The sequence below is a fragment of the Tupaia chinensis genome, unplaced genomic scaffold (assembly GCF_000334495.1).
Source record: "Tupaia chinensis unplaced genomic scaffold, TupChi_1.0 Scaffold000426_1, whole genome shotgun sequence".
Lineage (NCBI taxonomy): Eukaryota > Metazoa > Chordata > Mammalia > Scandentia > Tupaiidae > Tupaia > Tupaia belangeri.
Window position 1 is genome coordinate 2,236,333 of NW_006159931.1, and position 10,891 is coordinate 2,247,223.

The 10,891-nt window shown below is 47.5% G+C and overlaps 1 protein-coding gene across 1 annotated transcript in view; it reads right to left on the minus strand.

The window, feature by feature from the left end:
• CCDC149 (coiled-coil domain containing 149) overlaps positions 1 to 10,891 on the minus strand; it is an 80,558-nt gene that overhangs the window by 49,464 nt on the left and 20,203 nt on the right. Inside the window, exons 2-3 of the mRNA XM_027774376.1 lie at positions 6,553 to 6,714; positions 3,831 to 3,869 (exon numbers count right to left, since the gene is read on the minus strand). Coding sequence (XP_027630177.1) covers positions 3,831 to 3,869; positions 6,553 to 6,612 — 99 coding nt within the window. The 5' untranslated portion in view covers positions 6,613 to 6,714. The remainder of the gene's footprint in view (positions 1 to 3,830; positions 3,870 to 6,552; positions 6,715 to 10,891) is intronic.

The following is a 10,891-nucleotide window of genomic DNA, read 5'->3' on the forward strand; positions in this document are numbered from 1 at the left end:
CCGCCTCCCTGCTGAAGACATGGTTTAGAAACGAACCCTGCCTCTCCCGTGCCATACTTGCATCGAACACTGTCTGCCTCCAGCTAATGGAAAGTTTCATTGTAACCGCCACCTAAAACTTTAATAAGCTCACGAAGAAGACCACGTAACACCACCTACCCCCAAACCAATCACACACTTAAATAAACGAACAATAAATTTAAAAACGTGTTAAAGGGGTAACATTCTTCTTTCTTTCAAGTATTGGAGCTATCACTCCCCACTCCCCCATGACGGTCACCCCTGCAGCCCTCCTGTCTAATAAAATAACAAATAATTAACATGGCCACCCTGACAGCCCAAACAGAAGGCGTGGCCACCACAATGCATGCTTCCTCAGCTCGGGGATCTAGGTCTGACGGTCACCCCCGCAGCCCTGCTGTCTAAAGCAGCACTGGGCACCCACGAGGTGCCCACTCAGCACTTCCTGGGTCATCATGGCCCCCAGTGTGAGAGAACCATGGGGAGCCTGCAGGGGTCAAGTTCTGGCTGCATCACCAGCCAGTTACCTATTTCTGGTGGACAGTCTCCGCCACCTCCGATGGCTCGATGGCCCCGTGTGTCAGATGGCCACGGTAGCAGCAGCGCCCACTTCCTGCACTGTGCGAGAACGAAGCGTGAGCATGACGACCTGCTGGCTCGGCACCCTGCAGGCGGTGAGGCTGACCGCAGGTGACCACTAGGCCATGCCACCACTGTGTCGGGAAGGCCCGAAGCAGGCGGCCGTGACGCTGTCTACCCAGCACCGCTTCCCTCATATCTTCGGGTGCCTGACACACCTGTCGGATCCCGCGATGGGCCCCCGGCCTGAACCCGCCCCACAGGAGCTCTCCTGGGACTTAGAAGCAGCCACATCCTCGTGGCCAAAGGTGTAGGTCAGCAGCCCCAAAGCGGTCGGTAGCCATGTTTCCCATCCTGGGGAGGATGCAGGCCAAAGAAAGAGATGAGCACCGCCACAGAGAGAAAGCTGCATCGGGGACAGACCCTGGCCCCCGAGCCCTGGCTATGGCTGTTCCCATTGGCTGCTCAACTGACTGAGGTCCCAGGAGCCGGGGACCTCCTCTTTGGCCCACACCACTTCATGTTGTCACTGGCAACTAAAAGCCCAACCAGGACCTGCCGAGAGTGAAGAGCTGGGGTAGGCAACATCAATGCGGCAAAACAGGAGTCTATTAAAGGGAAGGGCTAGCCTTGAGCCTTGCGGCCGAGTCCCACATAGCCAACCGCGGTTCTTAGACCAGGAATCGGAGCACGCCAGACTGGAGGGACAGACGGGCCCTGCCTGGGGTTTCTGCCTCTCTGGCCAGAAAACGAGGCCTGTTCCAAGTACGAGAGGAAGCGGACTTTAACACAGCAGCACTGCAGAGCGGTCAGCTAAGATCCGGGGTGCCCAGCTGATGTGAGTTGGAGACAAACAATGAACAACAGTTTAGTATACGCATGTCTCCAACACTGCACAGGAAACACACTTCTACCACCCAAGTTCCAAGTTTTCTGTATTTCTATCTGAAATTCAGACTTATCCGGGTAGCCCAGGTTTTTATTTGCCAAACGCAGCACAGGGCAGAGAAGGAGAACATGAGGATGCCGTGAAGCCCTTGGCCACACGCTGCCTCTGCACTCCTGACCAGGGGAAGTCGCCCAGCCCCTCATATTTAAGCACTTCCGAATTCCTGCACCCCAAAGCATCCTATGCTGTGCTTAAGGCAGTGGTTTTCATCTAGGCAGGACGGCCACAGAGCCCAGGCTCCCATGGCCAGCCTAAATCCGGGGGAGACAGAAACTAAACGGCACGTCGCCAGCTATGAAGCCGGTGTTCAGGACGTTGAACTTGCATTTTCAGAGCTGTGGAAAACAGCTTGACAGACCCACTGGGATTCATCAGATTCTCCTCAGTCAGTGTCAGTTTTTTACTATAAAGTCACAGAACATGAATTCACTCAAAACCATAAAACTCCTCCGTGAACAGTAAGAAATTCTAAAACGTCAGCAAAGACGACCACTGATCGCTATTGAAAGCACGAAACCAAAAAAACACCAGCAATTCAAGAGTAAGCGCTCCGATGTTTAAACATTAATGATAAATTGTTATGGAGGACCACCTTGTGGCCTGGTGGTTAAGGTGGCTGGATCCCACATGGCCAAATGCATGGGTCAAATCCGGGACCTGTGGCTTAGAAATACATGCTGGGCATGTGTGTGTGCGTGCACAAACTCACGAAAGGAGAGAGGAACAATGAAGGGACAGCAGGGCAGCCATGCCCCACGAGGGGTGTTTCCCTACTCCCCATCCACCACCCTCCCCTCACCTCCTGAGCACATGTGCCCTCTGGCAAATTATTCCCAATTTTTTTTCTTATGCAATTTCATTTGGGAAAAAAATATAAAAAAATTTTTCCACAGAAAATGTTGACTTTACATCAAACCGAGAGCATTATGAAGTGGTGACGTTAATAGGAGGGGAGCGTCACTGAATTGCTGAAAGGGCAACCACCAGGCAGAGCTGGGCTTTGAGGCTGGAAGTTCTGTGTGTCTGTTGGACATACTGTTGGTCAGCGTTGAACACCTCAAGGCGATGACCCCAGAGATTTTCCATGCACTGCCCGGCGCATGGTCTGTGAGCAGAGCAGTGGTCGTTACAGCTGGGACGAGACCAGACCATTCCTGTGTTCTCATTGGCCGCCACTGGGCTTGGGGCAACTCAGGGTAAGGGGCGTTTCCATTACGTGGACCGCACAGCTTTGACAGCGCCTTCAAGCCCATAAAAAGCTGAAATTTGGGGCATCCCCACAGGGAACAAATGTGAAACTGAGGGAAGTTCTAGCAAAGGTATCTTTGGAAAAAGACAGATAAATAGACAGAGGGGAGAGGAAAAAAAAATTCATCTATAAATTTAACAAGGCTCCAACCCAATCAAAATATTGTGTCGTCGGAAAAGTCATGATGCAGTTTAGCACAGAAAGACAAAAAAAAAAAAAAAAAAAAACGCCATGACTTTCGGATGACTCAACACCGATAGGATTTTTGTGTATGTGTGTGAGGGATCAGACAACTTGAAAAAAATCGTTTCTAAGTTTTAGCTGCAGAAAGGAACAAATAACACATATCTGAAAAGTTAGAACAGAGGGAAGGAGATAGCCCAGAAAGAAATGGAAAGTATTATGAGCAAAACCCACTGGAACAGTGTGGCAGAACCCCGGGATGACACAGGATGCTCAGAGCAACAGGAGATGGAGCAGCAGACCTTGTTTCCCAACAAGATCCCCAATGGGGGACGGAATGCAGGCAACCGGGCAACTGCCCCTTCCCCTCCATCCCGCCAGACCCCATTGGGTCCCTTCACCGCGCTGCTACTCTTGTCATAGCCTGACCTCCACTGCCACACCTTCCTGGGACACAGAGGATTGCAGACAAGGAAAAGGCATTCTCTCTACATGTTGGGATCCTCAGAGTATCCCAGTTGCTGTAAGGTCTCGTATCATCTGAGGGCTGGCCCCATTGCACAGTGGTCAAGCACTAAGCGTAAGGAGCCAGAACAAACATGGCTACCCATGGTTTGAACCTTGGACCTGGCAGCTTGGAAACCATGCCAGACACACGTGTGTGCTTGCCCCACATCCCGACAGAATGGAGAACTAGAGGAGACGGGATTGTGGAGTGGCCGCGCCCCATGGGGGAGAGTACTTTCTATCCATCTATCTCTGTCTCTATCTCTCTTCTCTGGAGAGCGCATATGCCTCTGGTGATTTAAAAAAATAATAATACAATCTGAAACCAGGACCACGTCTTACCTGTTTCCTCTTTTCAGGAGGAAGTGAAGGATCTCCATCCTATAAAGAAACAGATATTACATTTCACTATTTTTTGAGAAAAGATGTGCTTCAGGAACCGTTCAAGAAGTTGAACCAACTATGAACCCAAAGCTGAAGCCTACCCACTCTCATCACCCTGCAACCAGTAATACGCTGAACCAAACTCAAACATATATTTTTTTAAGTTAGGTATAAACTAAACTAGTTCCTAGAGTTATTTTGGGAAAATCAGTTAGGATGAGTCAGTTCCCGTTAGGATGAAAACTATTCTAGGGGTCTTCAAATGTTCATGGAAAATGCTTAGTAAAAACAAAAACAAAACAAAACAAAACAGAACAACAAAAACAGGGAGCGATCTCAAAACAACTTTTGTACCAAGTACATTTACACTTGAATTCCAAATGCTTTGAATTTCTCTTACTTATTTTCTGAAACTTACATGACTCAAACAAACAAAACTGGATCGATCAGATCTGTATATATGGAAGGAGAGAGTTCCGGGGTGTATTTCTGACAGTCTCAGCTCCTGGTTAGCTGAGACCATGGAGCACCTGCCGTGACCGGCCTGTTAGGCAGGTCTGCAACTCGAGCTCGGTGAAGCCCCAGCCTTGGGCAGCTTGGCCCCGCTGTTTGTACCTGTCTGCACCTCCGTGATGGGCAGTACTATTTCTGGGCAAAGCCTACACTGAAATAATTGCTCATTGGGTTTGAGCTCCTCTTTTAAATAGTATAGTTAAGACCAGAGGAACAGAAATGGATGCACACACATGTACATGTACACAACACACACACACACACACACACACACACACACACACACATATACACTCCTGAGTTTTTCCTCAATGGACAAAAAAATGGGGGGGGGAAGGTAGGGTCTGCTAAAAAAATAGAGAGAAAGAGAGAGAGGGGGGAAAAAAGGAAACTTCCAGTCCTATTAAGACTTTTTGTTCTAAAAAGACTCTATTTCTCTCCTTTTGGTGCCATCTGGTGATAAAAATATCTGAAGCGAATGAGTAGATGCTAAATTCTCTCTGCTGATGCTGTCTATGTGTAGGTCAATGTTCTCTTAACCCAAGGAATCTTTCAGTTCTATTTCTGCCCCTGCCAGTCTGATGACCCCAGCACAGATGGCTAGATGTTAGCATGGTGTCTGCACTTAAAAAAAAAAAAAAGAGATTGCACCAATGAGAAAAAAAAGAGGGGAGAATGCAAAACAGCTCTGTGCAATTCACGTCCGCCACTTCAGCATCATTTGCAGCCTTAAAAATCTTGTCACTGAAAACTTAGAGAAAACCTCCAAGCCCAGGGTGTAGGTAAGGGCATGAAGAGGGACACACCTATCCATACTGTGGTTACTACGCTACTGTTCTAAGGATGAGTTAAGTATGCAAGCGTGGCTCAGAAAGACATCCGAATAAAGTGTTGAGTGAGACGAGCATGTTTTAGAACAACATTGATACCATGCTGTCCAACAGCACTGTCTACACTGGATGACAACATCGTGCGCCTTCACCACCTGATAGTGTAGCCACCTCGGAAGTTTTCCGGATCAGTCCTGTCCAGTACAGTAGCCACCTGGGGCAACAGAGTCTCGACAGCGTGACAAGTGAGTTTGAAAAACTGAGTTTCTGATTTTAATTCTTGTTCAATTTAAATTGACATACGTAGCTAGTGGTCTCTGTATTAGAACAGACGTAGAATACAAATCCAGGGCCAGCAGATGGTGTAGTGGTTATGTCGCTGGACTCCCACATACTCGAGTGCGGTTTGAATCCCAGACCTGGTGGCTTAAAACTCATGCCAGGTGCGTGTGTGTGTGTGCATTCTCAAAATCCCAAGAGGAGAATGGAGGAGAGGAGAATGGAGGAGAGGGGATTGTGGTGTGGCCATGCCCCCAGGGGGGTGATTTCTTGCTTTCTGTCTCTCTGTCTCCCCAGCAAGCCTATGCACCCAATAGCAAAAATCTCTCAAAAAATTATTATACAAATCCTCTTTAAAAAAAAATAAAACAAACAAACATAAACACCTTTGGACTGTGGGCAAGGCAGCTGGATCCCACATGGCCAACTGTACAGTTCAAGTTCTGGACCCAATGGCTTAAGAAACATAGAGGGCCCATGGGCATCCGTGCCTGAAATCCCAAAAGGAGGCAGAGATGGAGAAGGGATTACAGTGTGGCCATTCTCCATGGGGGAGCACGGTTCTTGCTTTCTCTCTGTCTCTCTGTCTCTCTCTCTCTTCTGTAAATACACATACCCTCACCCACTGGAAATTTCAAAAGAAAACAACCTCTATATAAATACATAAATGGGTAAGACAGCAGCCACACACGAAAACAAACATACATGTACATATGTCCACAGGTGTGAGCAGTCTGGAAATATGTATATACTTCGAAAGGCTCATGGAAAACACTTCTACGGAAACAAAAAAACTATACATGGACTTCAAAAATCTGTGTACACCAAAATAAACTCCCCCTTTCGTTCCATTTTCCACACACTTTCCGAATCCCTTCGGAGGTATGTGAGTTGAGGAGCGAGACTGGGTTGTGGAGGAAACAGGGTTGGCAGCTTTCCCTCTTCATCTCCCCTCCTGAGCTATCTGAATTGAGCCATCTCTGAAGACGTGGGGTGTGAAAATGCCCCCTTCCTAGCGCGGGCGCGGGCACAGGGAGGTGGCCGAGCCCAACACCTACGATCAGCTCCCGGTACTTCTTCTTCAGGGCCTGGTGGCGCTCGCGAAGCTGGTTGGCCATGAGTTTGTACTGGTCCCTTTCCTGCTGGCAGGTGTCCAGCTCCTTGGACAGGATCAGCAGGGCTTCCTTCTTACTCTCCAGCTTCCGCTTACAGACCAGGTACTGCGAACAGAGCAGGGCAAAGGGTCAGAGCCCGCTCACCGCCACACGGATGCTGTCATGGTGCCCAACATGCAGTCCACTCACGACAGGACCCTACCGAATTTCCCAACCAAAGCCTAACATGTCATTGGCCACTCCATTGAAAAGCAGAACATGTCTACAAATTATAAGATGGAACAACTCCGCATAGACTTCGAAGATCTGTTTACACCAAAATAAACTCCTCCGTTCATTCCATTTTCCCACACACTTTTCGAATCCCTTCAGAGAGAGATGAACTGAAGAGTGAGACCGGTTTGTGGAGGAAAAGGATCCGCAGCTCTCCCTCCTTCATCTCCACTGTTGAACTGTTTGAATCTGACCATCTTTGAAGACGGGGCGTGTGAAGAATAAATGACTATAGATGAGTAAACAGATACTGAACCCCAATTTTGTTTAAAAAGGCTTCTGAGATCCAGAAATGAGTACATAAAATTTTTATTAAATTTTAATTTTATATCTAGAAAGGTATTTCATTTTAGAAAATGGTCAAAATATTGCTAAGGATACTCTCTTGGCAGTGAAATGATTTGCCTACTTTTTACGTTTTTTTTCTTTATGCCTTTTTGTTTTTGAAGTTTTCTGAGATAAGCCCATAGGCTCCACTCACGAAAGAAATACCCAAAAATGTTATTAAAAACAATTTAATTGAACCATAAATCACTGCAATAGATTGCACTTGCCCACGCGACCGAGCAGACACTTTCTCACTTGCAAATGTGTCCAGCGACTTGGCCGGGATATGTACAACTTCTTCCATGATTCAAATGCAGGCACCCACCACCCAAAGACCAATTGTAGGAGCAAGTATTTTAGCCACTTTGAGTTCTCCCAAATAGTTGGGAGCACCGGGCTGAAACTCTTGCCTCAGAGTAAGGGGATGCCTTGGTCGGTCCCTTCTCTACACTCCCTTGCACCATGAACCCCCTTCACCTGCCAATCACGCTCCACCGTGGCCAGTGGGGGCCTGGCCAGGACTCGTTCTGTTTATTGAATATATTGGATCATCCAGTGTTATTCATATATGTGAAATGTGGCACTAAATACCTTTTGAATTTGCCCCGTAAAAGACCAAATTCAGAGCATTCATGAAAACAATTTATAGTTTCATTATCCACTCTGACACGAGCACTTTGTCATTATGGACGCTCACACAAAGCAGAGCGAGAATCAGCACTCCCAAAGCATTCGAGTCAATGGTCTTTTATGGACAAAACGCATTACTCATACACAGTGCCTGCTCGGAGCTGACTTTGTTAAGTTCAATTTCAAATAAATGAAAGGGGAAAAAGAGAGTTTTGTGCATTAGTACAGTTTTTTTCTTCTTCAGAAAAAAAAAAAAGAAGTAATTGCTTAGCTTCAAAAACAAAGGGGAAAAAAAAAAGCTATTCTGAGACAGATTTGAGTTCTAAGAGAGGACACTTCCACCTTGGAAGAATTTTATTCCTGGCAGTAATGAGGTTGGAATCCTGCCTTAAAACGTCCTGGATTCTGAGACGTTGACATCGTCTTCATGGAGGCAAAATGCTTCTCCTGCCACAGTGATCTCTCAAGAGTAAACCCCCCACGAGGAAATGCCAGAGAAGAGGAGCTCAGGAACCTGAACGGCGATGCCCCGGGGAGGTATTGAGACTTCGCAGGGAAAATACCATTTACACGCGATCTAGCAGGTGTGCCCTTGTGCCCTCAGTACTTTCCCCATCGGCGGCAGCCTCGCTCACCCATGCTGTATCGGCACAAAGCAGCCACCTTTGTCTCTTCCATTCATCAGATCCAAACCTGAGGTCCACGGACACGGTGTCTGCCAACTTTGGGGAAGGAAATCCCAATTGCATGGAGACCTTGTGAATTGCAGTAGGTTGGCTTAGATGTAACATCCAGTCTATGCAGGGAGAGGAAAGGGCCACCATTTACTGGCAAAGAGGAGATCCGAGCTCCCGGCCCTGGAATGGCCGTCTGTAGGGTTCACAAGAAAGGCCATTGCCCTCCCAGGGAAATGGGTCCAATCAGGGCCACAGCAGCTGGCAAGGTCATCACTGTTAGTATTATTATTAACAACCACAAAAGAATACAGGTTTGTGACAAGTGCTTTACATGTACCATCTTCTTTAATCCTCCCAACAACAGAGTGAGGTCACAGTGTTGGCATCATCTATTAGGTCGTCGGGAAAATCATGACGTATTTCTCTGTTTTCCTGTGAAACGATGCGTCACCACTTTCCCGACAACACGATACATGCATAAACGAAGAGAAGCTTAAATGAAGGTGTGCATGAAAAGTGCCAAGGGATTGCTGAGAGTCAGAATTTGACCCAGAGCTTTAACAGGCCAAGTCCATAGGACCCAGATTCCTAACAAGCTAAGACTTCTGTACAAAACACAAAACCAGAACAGAATCAGAACACCCACGGAGTCTCACCCTACATCTCAGTATTTGTAGCGTAACGAAGCTAAGAAGGGAATTTTGAACTTGGCTACTTTCCTGGACCCAGACCAAGTGGGTAAAGGTTGTATTCATCATTAAGTCTCTAAAACCAGTCAGTCTGCCTCTTCTTTCCTCACAGGCAAGGCCTCAAGGAAAAGGGGAAAACATTAAAGCTTCCACAAGCCTCCCCTTCCCTCTGCCCCTTGTGAGGGAGCCTGAGTGGACATAGTAAGGTTTCTGCCTACTTGCAAGAAATGGGGTTACATGGCAGGGCCTTGGGCAGGAGCCCGAGGGTCGTCTCCCCAAAGGCCGTTGCTCGTCACAGCAGGAGTTCTCTGTGAGCTGCAGCTGGTCTCAGTTGCTCACGCCACACTAGTTTCTGGCTTCCTTCTCCGAGCCAATCACTGGTCCCCTAAAGGGATAAATGTCCCTGCTGGATTTTGAAAAGGAAAAACATGATACGTGGATAAGAAAATCCTGACAGTTCTGAAAACGGACCATGTTTCCCCATCTCATTTGTGAGCTACGCTGACATGAGGGTGTTTATGGTCCATTTCCGGTGGAGTACAAATATTCAGACATTTGCTGAGGACGCATCAATGTGTTTGGCCCCTGGCTGCCACCTCAGACTCTGCCAGGACGACAGACATGTCACAAAAAGAATATTGGCTGCATTTCCTTTCAGAGTCCAAAGCTCCTGTATCCGAAACCCCTCTGTAGGCTAGCAGAACCCCAGAGTGCGTTAAACACAGTCAGTCTTCAAGCCGCCACGGTGCTCGCTCCCGTGTGGCCATCTGACAGCCCCTTTCTATATCCTTCACAATCAGCACAAATAAAAATCAAGGGGACACACCTCACAGACAACCCCAGTGACTCTCCCGATGGCAAAGAACAAGAGTCTGACTTCCAGCATGTTCCATAGCAACGCTTTCCATGGCGTGGGCCAGGATGCAGTAGTCTGGGGAGTGAAATCCACTCAGCTACAATCCTCGCTTTCTTTACGAGATCCAAACAATACAGGAGGCAGAGGGAAAACGTCAGCGCGGATCCCACAGTCAGGGTGAGTGCTGAGACTTTAGTTTTTGACTATCTGTGTGTAGAAGTAAACACTATGAGGGAGTATTCAAAAAGGTCACGGGTGGACTAGTTGGTGGCATGGTGCTTAAGGGGGCTCGATTCCACATGGCTGACTTGGAGGTTCAAGTCCCACACCTGGCTGCTTAAAAAATATGCCCAGTGTGTATGTGTGCGTGCGTGCCCAAAGTCCCAAGAGGGGAGCAGAGGAGAAGGGGTCGCAGTGCAGCAATCCCTCCTGAGGGGTGATTTCTCACTCTGTCTCTCTCTTTATCTCTCTCTCTGTTTCTCTGTCTCTCTCCAGTGAGCGTGCATGCCCTATAGCATACAAAAAAACCAAACAAACAAACAAAAAAAGGCAGAAAAAAACCCAAAACCAGAAAACTAAAAGTTCATGGACATGTGTCTTACACATGGGATTTCAAAACTTTTGTGCACCAAAAGAAATGTGTTCTTTATTTAAATCCACTTTTTCTATGAACTTTTCCAAGTCCCCAGATATGCTTATTTTCACACATTTATTAAGAACTGTAATTTTAGAAGTCTGAGCACGACTATTGGCTAAGAGCCACACCACACATTCATTCATTCAACAAAAGGCACAGAGAGAGGCAGGGGCGGGGCTGGGGGGCAGGGGAC